This window comes from Danio aesculapii, chromosome 15 (assembly GCF_903798145.1).
Source record: "Danio aesculapii chromosome 15, fDanAes4.1, whole genome shotgun sequence".
Lineage (NCBI taxonomy): Eukaryota > Metazoa > Chordata > Actinopteri > Cypriniformes > Danionidae > Danio > Danio aesculapii.
In genome coordinates this window covers 3,405,560-3,423,059 of record NC_079449.1, presented here as the reverse complement: position 1 = coordinate 3,423,059, position 17,500 = coordinate 3,405,560, and the positions used below count along the sequence as shown (strand labels likewise).

At 34.1% G+C, this 17,500-nt stretch overlaps 1 protein-coding gene across 4 annotated transcripts in view; it reads right to left on the bottom strand.

Moving 5' to 3' along the window:
• Positions 1-12,341: 12,341 nt before the first annotated feature.
• The window catches only part of fgf12b (fibroblast growth factor 12b), a 110,186-nt gene continuing 105,027 nt past the window's right edge, over positions 12,342-17,500 (bottom strand). For all 4 annotated transcript variants that reach the window (XM_056473188.1, XM_056473186.1, XM_056473187.1 and 1 more), the window contains exon 5: positions 12,342-16,404. In XM_056473188.1, the coding sequence (XP_056329163.1) occupies positions 16,274-16,404 (131 nt within the window). In that variant the 3' untranslated portion in view covers positions 12,342-16,273. The remainder of the gene's footprint in view (positions 16,405-17,500) is intronic.

Genomic DNA, 17,500 nt, shown 5'->3' with positions numbered 1-17,500 from the left:
ACTATTCCATACTGTTCTATTCGGTTTTGTTCTGCTCTATTCTGTTGCATTCTATTCTTTTCTATTTTGTTCTGTTCTATTCTATACTTCTATTCTTTACTGTTCTATTCTATTCCAAACTGTTCTATTCGGTTTTGTTCTGTTTTGCTCTATTCTGTTCTATTCTATTTCATACTTTTCTATTCAGTTTTGCTCTATTCTGTTCTGTTCTGTTCTATACTGTTCCATTCCATACTGTTCTATTCTATTCCATACTTTTCTATTTGGTTTTGTTCTGTTCTATTCTGTTGCATTCTATTCTATTCTATACTGTTCTATTCTATTCCAAACTGTTCTATTCGGTTTTGTTCTGTTCTACTCTATTTTGTTTAAATCTGTTCCATACTTTTCTATTCAGTTTTGCTCTATTCTGTTCTGTTCTGTTCTGTTCTGTTCTATACTGTTCCATTCCATACTGTTCTATTCTGGTCTGTACTGTTCTATTCTATACTGTTCTATTCTATACTGTTCCATTTCATAATGTTCTATTCTATTCTATTTTGTTCTATTCTACTCTATTCCACACTGTTCTATTCGGTTCTATTGTGTTCTACACTGTTCCATTCCACACTGTTCTATTCTATTCCATACTGTTCTCTTCGGTTTTGTTCTGTTCTATTCTGTTGCATTCTATTCTGTTCTATTCTATTTTGTTCTGTTCTATTCCATACTTCTATTCTATACTGTTCTATTCTATTCCAAACTGTTCTATTCGGTTTTGCTCTGTTCTGCTCTATTCTATTTCATACTTTTTTTAAATTCAGTTTTGTTTAAATCTGTTCCATACTTTTCTATTCTGTTTTGCTCTATTCTGTTCTGTTCTGTTCTGTTCTATACTGTTCCATTCCATACTGTTCTATTCTGGTCCATACTGTTCTAATCTATACTGTTCTATCTTATTCTATACTGTTCTGTTCTATTCTATCTCTCCTTTTTTAACTATTCTGTATTTTATTCTCCTCTCTGCATTGTCTCATGTACATAAATAATACACGATATATGTAGTTGATGTTTTTATATGAGCATATTTATCATGTGTGTGTGTGTGTGTGTGTGTGTGAGAGAGAGAGAATTGCCATGGCGATTGCTGAAATGTATAGTGCACTCACGTGTGTGTTGTAGATGTAAATGAATGAGGGAGTTCTGCGGATACACTAGTTATAATGTTTGCACGTCTGATTTACAGTTATGGATCTGCATCACATTTGTAAATCAAACGCAGAACTGTTTATTTTATCGATATTTACATCCACCTCCACCGCCCTGACTCATGCGTTTCCCTGTGACCGCTGGGAACTTTCATTAATAATGTTTATGTGTGTTTATGTGCTGGGGAATAATCAGACTTTCTGCTTTCTGTACTGCCAGTTCACTTCTAATAGACACTACAGCAATTCCTGAGCTGATCAGACATATTATACTTACAATTTTGGGGTTTTGGTATTTGTGCTTATTGTTATTGTTGGTTTTATTTGCAATAGTCAGTGTTTTAAATGCATTTATCTACCTGTCCTTCTTTTTTAATTTCCTTTTGAATTAGTTTTAACACATTCATCATTTTAATTATTTGTTGCTTTTATTTCTTATATATGAATAATGCTATAGGTGATACATAAATAAACGTGTATTGCCTAACATTAATATTTAAATGACAAATAGTATATCCAAAGTTTGCATTTGATTCTATAAATATATTATTTAATATTATATTATTTTATTATAATTATTATTTTATGACTAGCGGCGCAGTGGGTAGCGCTGTCGCCTCACAGCAATAAGGGCGCTGGTTCGAGCCTTGGCTGGGTCAGTTGCATTTCTTTGTGGAGTTTGCATGTTCTCCCCGTGTTGGTGTGGGTTTCTTCTGGGTGCTCCGGTTTCCCCCACAGTCCAAACACATGTGCTATAGGGGAATTGGGTAAACTAAATTTCCTGTAGTGTATGTGTGTGAATGAGTGTGTATGGGTGTTTCCCAGTGATGGGTTACAGATGGAAAGGCATCCGCTGCATAAAACATATGCTGGATAAGTTGGTGGTTCATTCTGCTGTGGCGACCCCTGATTAGTAAAGGGACTAAGCCAAAAAGAAAATGAATGAGTGAATTTTATGACCATATCTAAATATAGATCAAATAATATGAAACAAAAATTTTAATAAATAATTAATAACTATCAAATGAAATAAAGAATAAATAAAATTAAATAATAACAAAATTAAATGAAATAAACAATAAATAAAAAATTACATAAAATAATGTGAAAATTAAATAAATAAATAAATGCATTTATATTATTACAAATACAAATATATTATAATAAAATAATATTACTATAAATAAATAATAATAAATATTAATTACAATTAAATAAGGAATAAATAAAATAAATGACAATAAAACAATATAAAAAATTAATAACAACAATAAATTAATATATTATAAACAATAAAATAAAATTATTCTAATAATAATAAATAATATTACTATAAATAAATGAATAATAATAATAATAATAATGCAATTAAATAATAAAATTACATAATAAAATAATTTGAAACAAAAATAAAACAAATAATAATAAAATTAAATTAAAAAAATTAAAACAAATTATGTACATGTGTGTTTATGCATGTATGTAAAATGAAGCTATTAATAATTTATTATTAAATTATTATTTACTTATTTTTTCTGTATTGCACTACAAATATATTATAATAAAAATAATATTACCATAAATTAATAATAATAATAATAATAATAATAATAATAATAATAATAAGTAATAATACAATTAAAAAAGGGGGGGAAATCTAATAAATGACATAAAATAATATAAAATTATAGATAATAACAATAAATTAATATTATTAAAAACAATAAAATAAAATTATTCTAATAATAATAAATAATATTACTATAAATAATAAATAAAATAATAATAATAATAATGCAATTAAGGAATAAAATTACATGATAAAATAATTTAAACAAAAATAAAACAAATAATAATAATAATAATAAAATTAAATAAAGAATAAATAAAAGTGAATAAAAACAAATTTTATATATATATATATATATATATATATATATATATATATATATATAAATATATATATATATATATATTTATATATAATTATTTTAGCAATTAATAAATATTACATACTTCCTTTATTATTAAATTATTTACATATTTTTCCTGTTTTGTACTTCATATTAAATAAATAAATTAAAATATAAATTAAAAAATTACATAAAATGTGAAAATTAATTATTAAATTAATAAATGCATTTATATTATTACAAATACAAATATATTATAATAAAAATATTATTACTATAAATGAATAATATTAAATAATAATAATACAATTAAATAAGGAATAATTAAAATACATGACATAATAAAATAATAACAATAAAAATAAATTAATATTATTAGAAACAATAAAATAATAATAATAATACTATAAATAAATATATTACATAAAATCGAATAAATAAAATAAATAGCAATGAAATAATATGTAACAAAAATAAAATAAATAATGATAATAATGCAATTAAATAAAGAACTAAATGTCATGATAAAATAATATGAAACAAAAATAAAACAAATAATAATAATAAAAGACATAAATAAATTATATAATAAATAAATAAATAAATATATATATATATATATATATATATATATATATATATATATATATATATATATATATATATATATATATATATATATATATATAAATAAATTTATATAAATAAAATTTTAGCTAATAATAAATAATAGATACTTATTTTATTATTAAATTATTATTTGCTTATTTTTACTGTATTGCACTTTAGGCTATATTAAATTAATAATAATATAAACAATTTATCCTATTTATTTTTTTATCTAATTTTTTTTTATATGAGTTCAAAAAGTATTATACATAATTAAATATTACACATAATTAATAAAAAATATATACCTCTTTTATTGTTATACATTATTTTATCCTGTGTGAATAGCTTTCCACATATATTTTCTGTAGTGTAATGCTGCCCTCTATCGGCTGATCTACCATATTACCTCCCGCTGCTGTGACAGATGATGCGCCCCCTGCTGACCGCTGTCATAAACCGCACGCTGCGTCAGCACAATATCTGCTGCGCCGGCACATTTACTGGCACTTTTACCTCGCTGTTAATCCTTTTAACGTGTAAAACCATGGCGAGTTATAAAGCAGAGTAGTGAAGGTCACCCTGATCTTCATCTTCAGATTGCTGCCTGTAAGTTTTATTGACAGAATGTATAATACTATTGAATGCGGCATCAGTACATGACCAGCAGGGAGCAGCATTTAATTATGCTAAATATACATAAAAGAACATGCATATTAAACAAATATACGGATATTAAGATCTACTAAGATTCACTTAAAATTAAAAATACACTTCACTGAACATGTACACATACATATCACCTATACAATTCTTTTTAAATATTTCCCAAATGATGTTTAACAGAGCAAGGAAATTTTCACAGTATTTCCTATAATATTTTTTCTTCTTGAGAAAGTCTTATTTGTTTTATTTCAGCTAGAATAAAAGCAGTTTTTTAATTTATTAAAATCCATTTTAAGGTCAAAATTATTAGCCCTCTTAAGCAATATTTGATTTGGATCGTCTACAGAACAAACCACTCTTATACAATGACTTGACTATAGACGTGAGCAGGTATAAGATTCTGATGTTATGATAACCTTTGATAAAAATTGCATGGTATCGTGATTACTGCACAATATATGAAGAAATTATATGCAAAAACCTCTAAATTATATATTTTGTTCTAAAATTAGCAATTTTTCCTGTGTGTAGGGTTAGTACTTTTACTTTTATAGTGATGAATAAGCTCTTTTCATTGCCTTTAAAGTGAAATAACTGAACTTAAACACAGGAGACTGAGAAAAATGCTCATTTTACGAGAATATTTCAGATGGCATTTAGAGATTTTTGCATGTGAACTCTTTATATATTCTTTTTTAATGTCTGGGTAAATAAAACAACAACTTTTGAACACAGTGAACCCTATATCATTCACCTGGCGCAATAAGGTGCAAGACGTGTTTGGCGCGATGTGTTGCTATTTTCAGACCAGCGCTACAGTAATTTTCATGTTTTGCGCCACGCTGTTTAAATAGCAAATCCATTTGCACCACTTTGTGGACTCATGGATGTGCTAGTCTGAAAAGGAGGTGTGTTAAGGCGCATTGTTGGTGCATTGCTGTTTTGAGAAACTGAAATACTGTGCCATTGACCAACTAAAAGCTGCTCTAAAGTCCAGCAGAGCGCGTTAGTTATGCACCTATGCAGGACCAAACGCTTACACACTGCTGAATACACACAGGATGAACAGCAACACACAAATATCTTTACAGATGAAAACAATTAAAGGATTAAAATGTTAGAAAAATTATTATTTACTACACAAATATAAAATCCACCACCTCCATGTCTTCTTCACCTCGGTGGGCTTTTTCAGTTTATTCATGAAAATCTGCATTAGTATAATGTTATTATTATTATTAGCAGTATTATTTGTAATATGCAGATTTATATTTAATAAACAGTAGTTTAGATTTGTCCATCTGTGGGGTTTTGGAGACGTCTGCATCACCATATGGGGCATAAGAACAGGAGGTGTGTTTGGATGTAACTCTTCACACTTCATTATTATTGTTCATTTATTTCTTTGCTGGAGATTAGAACTGAATTTAGAAATAGTTTTGAAGCGAATCTTTGTGCTTAACAAACTAAATTAAAAATGTGGGCTAATGGATGTGTTCAGTGAAGTGAGTTTCCACCGTTTCCTCACTCCACCAAAGTAAAGGAGTAAAGAGTAAAAGTAAAGAGAAAGTAAAGAGGCTGAATGGAGGAGGCTCGTTCTTTATCCTCGCGCTGCAGATGCTCTGTTTAACTGTTTTCTCACTAGTGAAGTGTTCAGTTTTTACACTTACAAAGTCCGCCATGTAAACAATCAATGCACCATGGCGCGACGCAACTGACTATGAAAGGGAATGAGAGATAAGACTCTGATTGGTTTAATGCACCTTATGCTTAAAACACACCCATAACTTGTTGGCACAATAGCCTAGTGGTTAGCGCGTTGACATATGGTGCAGTAGCACGTCAGGGCGTCCTGAGTTCGAATCCCGGCTTGAGGACATTTCCCTACTTCTCTCTCTCTCTCCAACTTTGCTTCCTGTCTAAATACTGTCCAATCTAATAAAGGCAAAAAGGCCAAAAATAAATCTTTAAAAAACACACACACACACACACACCCATAACTCATTAAGAGAATAAGCACAACCCTGTTAGACCATGCCCCGGGGCGCAGAGCGTATTTTTCCATCCTTCAAATAGCAAAAGTGGATTCAGACACGCCCTTAATGCTTTGGTGGCATGTGCTTTAGACTGTGCGTCTAGTTAAAATAGAGCCCAAGATATTTTATTTTAAGAAACATTTAAAATAATTTGCAACAGTAAACATCTCAGGTTAAATAATTAAAATAAGACTTCTGCTATCTTCTTTAGTTTACATATACCTTGAAACTGTAATAAGTCAGACTTGTTTCCAGTGCAACCTGGACTCCAGCAGGGCTGCCCGTTGTCACCAATTCTGTTCATCATTTTTATTCTAGAAATAGAATTTCAAAGCGCAGCCTTGGGCTGGAGGGGGTCCGATTCGGGGACTACAGGATTTCATCCCTGTTATTCGCAGACGATGTTCTGTTGGCTTCATCGAGCATTCAGCATGCACTGTTGTGGTTTGCTGCCGATTGTGACGCGGCTGGGATCAGAAGCAGCACCTCCAAGTCCAAGGGCATGGTGCTCCACTGGAAAAAAGTGGTTTGCCATCTCTGGGTTGGAGGAGAGTCCTTACCCCAGGTTGAGGAGTTCAGATAACTCTGGGGTTTTTTTACAAGTAAGAGAAAATTGAAATTGGTTGATGTATTGGTCCGTTGTGGTAAAGAAGGAGCTGAGGCGAAAGGCAAAGCTATTGATTTACCGGTCAATCTACATTCCTACTCTCACCTATGGTTATGAGCTTTGGGTCATGACCGAAAGGACAAGGTCTCAGATACAAGCGGCCGAAATTAGTTTCCTTCGCAAAGTGGCAGGGCGAGGAGCTCTGTCACCCGGGAGGAGCTCGGAGTAGAGCCGCTGCTCCTCCACATCGAGAGAAGTCAGCTGAGGTGGCTTGGGCATCTGTTTCGGATACCTCCTAGATGCCTACCTAGGGCGGTGTTCCAGGCATGTCCCACTGGGAGGAGGCCTCAGGGACAACCCAGGACACGCTGGAGGGATTACGTCTCTCGGCTGGCCTGGGAACGCCTCAGGATCCCCCGGAGGAGCTGGAGGAAGTGTCTGGGGACAGGGAAGTCTTGGTTTCTCTCCTAAGACTGCTGCCCCCGCGACCCGGCCCCAGAAAAGCAGATGAAAATGAAATGAAATAAAATACCTTCAAACGATATAACAGAAAATTATAGCGGTTTTAACACCGTGACTTTTCCAAACCAAGGTAAACCTTAAAACCAGTTATCATCCCATGCCTACTTGCCTAATTACCCTAACTTGCCTAATTAACCTAGTTAAGCCTTAAAATGTCACTTTAAGCTGTATAGAAGTGTCTTGAAGAATATCTAGTCAAATATTATTTACTGTCATCATGACAAAGATAAAATAAATCAGTTATTAGAAATGAGTTATTAAAACTATTATGATTAGAAATGTGTTGAAGAAATCTGCTCTTCGTTAAAAAGAAATTGGAGAATAAATATAGAGGGCTAATTCTTCAGGAAGGCCAATAATTCTGGCAACTTCTAATTAAAAACACACGTTTTAATTATTGTCTGTGTGTAAATCAAGAGATTCAGCTATCCACATCTGAGCTGAGAGTGTAAATTTCAACCTACACATACAAATATTATCACTCACACGTTCTCACATTTAGATTTGCAAGCTCTCGAGGTTTGCTACTGATTTACCTTCATACATCTGCCATCATCATCTTCAGCACTGCGCTTTCAGAATAGACCGGTTGCTAATTTTAGCTTGATGTGAGAGGATTTATTTTGCATTTCAAGCAGCGTCAAGATGAACACATCAGCCTTTAAAGCCTCTGGTGTTCAAGAGAAGAAAGACTTCATTTAAAGCCTCTCCGTAAAGCTGTTCCTCTGTCATTTTATAATTATTTATCCCTCAGAATATATAAAAAAACTCCAGGAAACTGATTAGTCATACTTTAAGAATTACGCAAATGTTGATAAAACAAAATAAGTATCAAATAACGTTGTAAAAAAGCTTATTTATGCAATTATTTTATGTAATTGTTTGAATCTACTTCCCTTTTTAGTAACATATACTTAAAACTTAGTGTAAATGTTAAAGTTAAAATACTTAAGTGTAAAATGGGGAATGTGCACAGGGACTTTTATTTTTTCCAACATGTGCTTATTGTGAAAATGCAGGCCTTTATACATTTCTGGAGATCATGAATTATGTAGCCAGAGCTACGCATGGCTGCATTTCGTCTTTAAAACGAATGCTATGAGGCGGTATGATGCCTTTCCTTTTCCTGCCTCCACCTAACTGCTTACCTCCATATGGACGGATTTACCGCTGTTACCAGTTTGTCCAGTGGCTCGCCATGTACGTTGGTGGACTTGAGATGCAGAGAGGAGTTGACCATGACAACGGGGCTTAAGTTCGGTGAAGAACAGTTCCAGAAAGCGAGTAAGACAAAAACAGAAGTCAAAAAATAAAATAAACAAGTAAATAACAGGATCAGAATGTGGTAAAACGTGGTAAAAATCAGGAGAGGGCTTTTCTTTTTCTGGATTGCTTTTTAAAACTGTTGATTGGGTTTATAGAAGTGGGTGAGCGGGTCAATCTTTGAATTTTTGAGAACACTATTGGTTGGGTTTAGGGAAGGAGGAGGGTGGGTCAGTCGATCGGTCAGTCAGTCAGTCAGTCAGTCGACAGCGGCCTCTGGTGGAATTACAGGAGAACAGCAGGCATGAACGACACTCGTGAGAGAAATTTGAGATCTGAAAAAGTGTACACAGCCAATTGCGAAAACAAAAAATGCAAAAAAAAAAAAAAAAACGTAGCTCCTGGGAAATATTTGGCGCTCTCCAGAAATGTACATAGACATGGGCCGGTGTAAGATTCTGACAGTATGATAACTTTGAATAAAAATATAATTTCTTTTTAAATGTCGGGGTAAAAAAACAGCAACTTTCCCCCTTTAAACACAATATATTTAATTTTGGGAAACATTTAAAATATTTTGGAACAGTAAACATGTCAGGCCTAATAATTAAAATTAATTGTTTACGGCTATCTTCATTACTTTCAAATACACAGATTTCTTTACAAGACACACAAAAAAAACATTTTAAAAAACCTTTCATATATCTTAGGCATGGTATAATTCAATTCAGTTCATTTCACCTTTATTTGTATAGCGCTTTTAAAATGTATATTGTGTCAAAGCAGCCTCACATTAAATTGAAACAGTGTCAGTTCAGGTTTCAGTGTTTAAGTTCAGTGTGGTTTAGCTCAGTTCAGTGTGGTTTAATAATCACTACTAAGAGTAATATAGTAGTAGAGATTTAACAGAAAATTCTAGCAGTTTTAAAACCTTGACTTTTCCAAACTGCGGTAAACCTTAAAACCAGTTACCGTCCCATGCCTAAAAGTATATAGGGTCTTTTGAACTTTATTCAATCATTATTATAAATCCAAAATCCCTAAAGAATTATAATCTTACACCAACATACGTGGCAGCACAACAGTTTTAAGCACTAATAATAATAATAATAATAATAAAAAAATAAAAAACAAAAATAAAATAATAATAATAATAAATGTATCAATCCATGGTTAATTTAAACTCCAATGATATTTACTTAATAGTTTTTAACTGTATCGATGAAATAAACCCAGCTTTTGTGAACATTTGGCAACGAATCTAACGATTAAATAGCTTTATCAACCCTAAACTGTTGAACAATTTTTTTTTTTTTTTTGAGTATTTTGAATGCTTTGGGCATAAATTTACCAGTAGGCCCATGTGTTTGTTTCTGACTTTAAAGAAAATCTACTGTTGGGTATAAATCATCAGCTGAGGAAACAAATTCACTCACCTTTCTGCTTCATTTCTTCACGAAAACTAAAATATCTTTCCAAAACCTTCATATCTGAAAGCATGATATCATGTTCATCTACATCTTCATGCTCACTTGTGTGTCTGTGTTAAAAAATGAACAGAATCTTCAAAAATAATCTCCAAAAAAACAAACGGAAAGATCTGTGTTTATATTCAATCGAATCTTTGACATGAATCATTTGTTTTGAATCACTGATTCGGATCTTGAGTCAACTGATTTCAGCAAACGATGCTTCGTTGCGTCATACTGATTCTAACGTTGGCTTTAGAATAATAATAACACTCAGATGGTAATTTTTTTTTGTGGGGAGTAGATGAACGAGTGCTGATCTTAAATCAGGTTTGTAATGTAGCATATATTTTGTATTAATTTAATGATTATTTTAATCTAAAATTGGTTTGCCAACACACAAAACAAAAACTGAGGCAGCAAATTTCACTGAAATATCATTTGTATTATGGTATATGGCATATTTCTTGGAATTTAATTATTTGTAATGTAGCTTTGTAAGATGTAGTTGGGGGTTTCGTTGCTTTTCCAATGCGTTTCCTTCAGTTACACCTCTGATCTGAACAAACACCAGCCAATCAGAATCTTCCATATTTTAAAAAGCGCGCGGTTATATTGTTTTCTACTTTAAATACATTATGTTGGATTCTTTTCCATATTTTACAGCTCGATGGAGATAAAAAAGCTTACAAAACACCACAGTCTGGTGGCACCTGGCACCTCCTAGCAAACACCACACATGAAAAATATCATAGTAATTTATAGTAAATACATTGCCATGGCAACACAACAACAATAGTAATATAAACAAAAGAGCCAACACTAGTTTTCTACAACTATAGGGTAAATTATACTACACCACAGTTTACTGTAGTAAAAACTAAAGTATACTACAGTATTCATTTTATTTTATTAGTTCACTCTAGTTAATACTACAGTATGCTACAGCATTCATTACTAAAATGGTTGTATATACTACAATATATAACCTACAATATAATACAGTTTATTAAAGTATGGTTCTAAACACTATATTATTAGGCTAACTATAAATTAGTTCCCATATTGTTCACATTTGGTTATTTTTGCAAACCAAATAGGAACTTTCTAAGAATATTCTCTGTGTTTACTATGGTTTAACTGCTATTACCATGTTTTTCTCCTTTTATTTTAAAGGTTAATTTACATCGTGTGAAATTATCTATTTTATCATAAAACAAAATGCTGCATGTACTTTCAGACGAACTGGGGCTTGTAACAGCCATATCACCCTGCAGCCCAAGAGTGGTCACTCACTAAAGCTAAGCAGGGCTGAGCCAGGTCAGTACCTGGATGGGAGACTACATTGGAAAACTAGGTTGCTGTTGGCACTGGTATTAATGAGGCCAGCAGGGGTCAGTCAATCTGCAATTTGGGTGAGTCTTATTGCCTCCAGTACAATTAAGAGGACACTATACTGTCAGTGGGCGCTGTCTTTTGGATCAGATGTTAAACTGAGGTCCTAAGGTCCATTAATAATCTCATGGCACTTCTTGTAAAGAGTAGGGGTGTAACTCCTGGTTCCCTCCATCAGCCCTCACCCATGAGGGCCTCCCAATCATCCCCATCCACCGAATTGGCTCTATCAGTCTCTCCACCTACAGCGGTGTGTGGTGAGTGCACTGGTGCCATTGTCCTTTGGATGCCATCGCATCATCCAAGTGGATGGTGCACTCTGGTGGTGGAGTGGAGAGACCCCCCTCATGATTGTGAAGCGCTGTGAGTGTATGGCCATACACAATAAATGCGCTATATAAATACACATTACTTACTTGCACTCATTATTGCACTTCAGTTGGTTTGATTGCTTCTACTGTCCTCGTTTGTAAGTCACGTTGGATAAAAGCATCTGCTTAATGAATAAATGTCATGTAAATCAAAGTAATTGCATCCTAATGTGTAAATCCAGAACGTGTTTTTTCTGCTTTCTATAACCTCTGGCCAACAACAAGACAGATTATAAAGGTTTGGATCAGAGCTGAAGTGTATTTGTGCTGACGGCAGGAAAAACAGACACCAGAAGCCCAGAGTTTAATCTTTTTTCTTTTTAATTTTGAAATGATATTTTCCTCCTGTGGCAGGTTTAATGCTTTATTCAGAACTCTTTACATAATGAACATGAACGTGTTCAGAATTAAGGTGCAAACATCAGCAAACACAAAAGAACTTCCTGGGTCAGCAGAAGATCATTTCAGCATGGCAATAATCAACGTCCTCTACGAAATACAGGCAGACATCTTTATTCTCGACCTCTTGTTTTCTCTCCCTGACCTTGACCTTTGACCCCCCCTCTGATGCTGGTGCAGCTCCACTAATGGAAGACTTCTCATAAACCCAGCTGATTGGCCCGTATACGCTGATGATCTAACCAATGAGCTGGTAGATCACATTTAAAGGGGAAGGAACCTGTACTCAAGCGACCAATCAGAAACATCGAGCGACAGCTTCCTTACTATTACTTTTCTGAGTCAGGGAATGTGGCTGCGTTCAGAATAGCATACTAGCACATCTCACTCCTTCTGCAGTATATAGTACGCATACTGTGAACAGTATGCAGGATGATAAACTACATTTACCTAAATCTGAGCAGTCATTTACATTTATTTATAAAGTACTTTATACACTTTCAAAGCAGCTTAAGCAAGGAAAAATAAATAGTGTTGCTATGATTTCATCAGTTATGAAAGATATTCAATTGTATTTGTACCTCGACAGTGTCATTACTCAGCTATCCCACAATGCAATGCATTCAACCTTTCGTTTACAGTGCGAAGAATGATCTTTATTATTATTATTTGACAGGACGTCTTACACAAAATTGGATTAAGCATGCAAAACAGCGTTATTTAACAGATGTATAACATCTGCCGAATGACCCATGCAACACAGTGATACTACTATTAAAATGTGCACCGTTTCACGTACTATTTTATTTAAGAAAGGCAGTAAATAATAGGCAGTATTCAGTATATACTGCGCAGTGAGCAGTATGCTAGTATTCTTCTTTCCGAACACAGTCGAGTAGTGATTAAAAAAACGCTGAGTGAAGGAAAGCCGGGGCAGTATATTCTCTGCAAACACACACACATGTGCGCGGGCACACACTGTGTGCTGGTTTAAAGTGGTTTAGTCCAGTTCAGTTACTCAGAGGGCAGTCTGTGCTTTTGGCAGGATAAAAAAATGCAGATCTCCCTGTTCAAAAAACAGGAGGCGTACGGTGAAATGAGGGCATTCCGTTTACTGAGGTTTCGCCACTTCCTGTGACATCATCGTCTTTATGACATCACGTGCTTGACGTACATTCAAGACACCTTGTATTATTTCCTTGAAATAAGAGTTCGATGTGGGTTGCAAAATACTTAAAACATTCGCTATGCCGTTCATTGGCTCGTTCAGAAATCGGCTGATTAGCATATCACCGCCCATATTTACATAAACACACAATCAGCGACTTGTTAGGCGACTGATGTTAAAGGGATAGTTCACACAAAAAATTTACATTTACACTATTTACTCACACTCAAGGGGTTCCATACCTTTATGAGATTTTTGTTTAATGGCTGAAGTCTTAAAACTTTTTTAACAGGCAAGAAATCAGCTTTTACACAAAAGCAGATATTTTGAAGACTCCTAAAACTCCCGAAAGACTCATAAAAGACTCCTATAACTCCCGAAAGAAATACCCTCATGCATGCGTCTCCACATGAAATGAAAAATCATGTCCCGATTTGTTTTTTCAGATAGTTAAAACATTTTCACAGGCAAGAATTCAGCTTTGTTGGTTTTACACAAAAGCAGATATTTTGAAGACTCCTAAAACTCCCGAAAGACTCCTACAAGACTCCTAAACTCCCAAATGAAACACCCTCCCTCGTGCATCTCTACGTGATGCGAACAGACTCCTGTCAAACTTTGCATAAAATGTAAAATCTTGCTTTGTTTTTACAAAAAAGCAGATGTTTTGAAGTAACCTGTAACCATTGACTTCCATAGTAGGAAAAAACAAACACTATGGTTACCAACATTCTTTAAAATATCTTCTTTTGTGCTCAACAGAAGAAAGAAACTCAAATAAGGCTGAGTAAAGATTTTGAAGACTCCTAAAACTCCCAAAAGACTCCTAAAACTCCCTAAAGTGAGATGACATGAACAGACTCTTGCCACACTTTGCATAAAATGCTAAATCATGTCCTGTTTCTTTTTCAGATATTCCTAAAACATTTTTCACAGGCAAGAATTGAGCTTTGTTTGTTTTTATGCAAAAGCAAATATCTTTTTCAGAAACCTGTAACCACTGATCCCCAAAGTTGGAAAAAACAACATTCTTCAAAATATCTTCTTTTGTGCTCAGAAGAAAGAAACTCAAATAAGACTGAGTAAAGATTTTGAAGAGTCCTTAAACTCCCCAATGATTTCTAAAACTCCCAAAAGACCCCTAAAAGACTTCCAAAACTCCTGAAAACTCCTTTTAGACTCCCAAAAGACTCCAAAAACTGCAGAAAGACTCCTAAAAGTCCCAAAAGACTCTTAAGACTCCCCAAATACTCCTAAAACTTCCAAAAGACTCTTAAGACTCCCAAAAGACTCCAAAAACTGCAGAAAGACTCCTAAAACTCCTAAAAGACTCTTAAGACTCCCCAAATACTCCTAAAACTTTCAAAAGACTCTTTAGACTCCCCAAATACTCCTAAAACTCCCAAAAGACTCTTAAGACTCCCCAAATACTCCTAAAACTTCCAAAAGACTCTTAAGACTCCCAAAAGACTCCAAAAACTCCAGAAAGACTCCTAAAATTCCCAAAATACTCCTAAAACTACCAAAAAGATTCCTAAACGACTCCTAAAACAACCGAAAGACTCCTAAAACTACCAAAATACTCTTAAAACTCCCCAAAGACTGCTAAAACTCCCGAATAACTCCTAAAACTCCATAAAGACTCCTAAAACTCTCAAATGAAACACCCTTAAGCATGCATCTCCACGTGATGTGAATAGACTCTTGCCAGACTTTGCATAAAATGTAAAACCATGTCCTGATTTTTTTTTTTTTGGCATACTCCAAAAAAGAAGAAACCTGTAACCATTGACTTTCATAGTAGGCAAAACAAACACTATGGTTATCAACATTCTTCAAAATATCTTCTTTTGTGCTCAACAGAAGACAAATAAGGCTGAGTAAATGACGACAGAATTTAAACCTTTGGTTGAACTATCCCTTTAACCAGTCATAACAGTTCATTCACATATAGAAGTCTTAAAGGTACAGTAGCAATCCAGAATTTCATTCGAGGGTCATAAATGTAGAGTACAAGGGAAAAGGAAGTAAATATGCTACAGATATTGTAAAAGATGACGTCAGTTTTCATACAGTGGAATGAGATGAAGAAGATTCCGCTTGCAGTCAGGTCACGTGACTGTCAGAGCCTATCAGCAGAGCAGTTCCTGACCCCTTTAGCCAATCAGAGAGCAGAATTATTCACAAGACCCTCCCCCCCATCCCAAACAGAATAAAAAAAATGGACACAATCGATGAGGACATTCGATATTAGTGAGCGACGTATAGCGGTGCGTGAAAGTGCTTTTGGCATTCATAAATCAACGTGTGATCATCGAACATGGCTTAAAGCTCAGACTCCCGAAAGAAACACCCTTCACGAACAGACTCTTGCCAGACTTTGCATAAAATGTAAAATCATGTCCTGATTTTTCTCTTTTTTTTCTTGTCGGATACTCACATTTTTAACAGGCAAGAATTCAGCTTTTTAATTCTTTTTTGTTCACGTTACTTCATACATTTTTTTTGTTTGATGTTTGTCGATGCTGAAGTTGCTGTTGTTTATTCGGGTGTAAGAAAGCATTCAGCTCCAGGGGTCATGTGTGTGTGTGTGTGTCAGAGTGTGTGTGTTTGTGTTTGTGTGTACATTTACAGATCAGTGTGTGTGTGTGTGTGTGCGTGTGTATGGCTATGAGCCTTCATGATCGGTAGAGTCCTGGTTTAACTCTTTCCTGGTGCTCATAGTGGGAGTTCCTGAGTTTTTCCTGGACCGCTGCTTTTCGTCAATGTCATGCAGCGACGGCTCTTTATACATACACACTGAAAAACACACACAAATACATCAGATTATTAAAACAGCAGTGATCTTTTACAACACATTTTATTTCAGTGAATTGACTCAAGAAAGAATATTTATATTACAGTGGAGTTACGTTGTAAAATTAACCCGCAATAGGTGAAATCCATGAAGTAGTCCACTTTATTTTTTACATTTATTATAGATGTTTTAAGGCTGTAAACCCCTCACTACACACTTTCTACACTTTTCTCAGACAGGCATTAATATTTTCACACTTTTCTCTCGTTTACCCCTCTACTGCACGCATTATGATAGATCTATGAAGAAAATATTTGACAGTTTTTCTTTTCTTAAAATGGCTGAACATGAAGTGCTGTAAAAAAAATTTAGAAAAAAATCATTATTTAGGCTCATACACACCGGGACGCTTTTCGTTAGCATTTATCGTCGACGTTTTACGAGATGTTTTTCCTCATTCAAACACATGCGATTTTCATTGGCGTCGAGCAGAAGAGTATGCAAAATCCCTCCTTGACGTTAGATGGCGATACACAACTTTAAGCTTCTAGAGCTCCAGCTCTAGCGATGAAGAAATGATTATTGTTTAATCATCAGAGCAATAAGCAGCTCCACGTTCATATCGCCTCTGGGCATCTTCTTCAATGTGCGCTCGCATTGACAGTTTTGCGCTTGAGCGCCTCCAAGTGCTGTTTACTGTAACTTCAGCAGCTCCGTGCACATGAACAAAAGTGGCAATCTGATTGGATGAGAAGGTTTTGACGTGGCGTGTCAAAACAAAAAACGAGCATGAGGCGTTTCTTTAAAAAGGACGCTTTTACGCCTGCCGTTTAGCGCGTTGGTGTGCACGATCACATTGGAGCCCTTTATTTAGTCACGAGGCGTTAAACGTCAACGGAAAACGCGAGCAAAAAACGTCTCGGTGTGCATGGGCCTTTAAGGTACTTTATGAAATGTTGCCATATGGCAACAACGTCCAATAGTGGATCCAACTTAGAAATTTCAAAGTTAGATCTTCCCTTATAATTAATAATTTTGTTGTTTGAAAAGATTTCATTGGTGTTGCAGTATTATAAGCATTAATACAGAACTTATAAA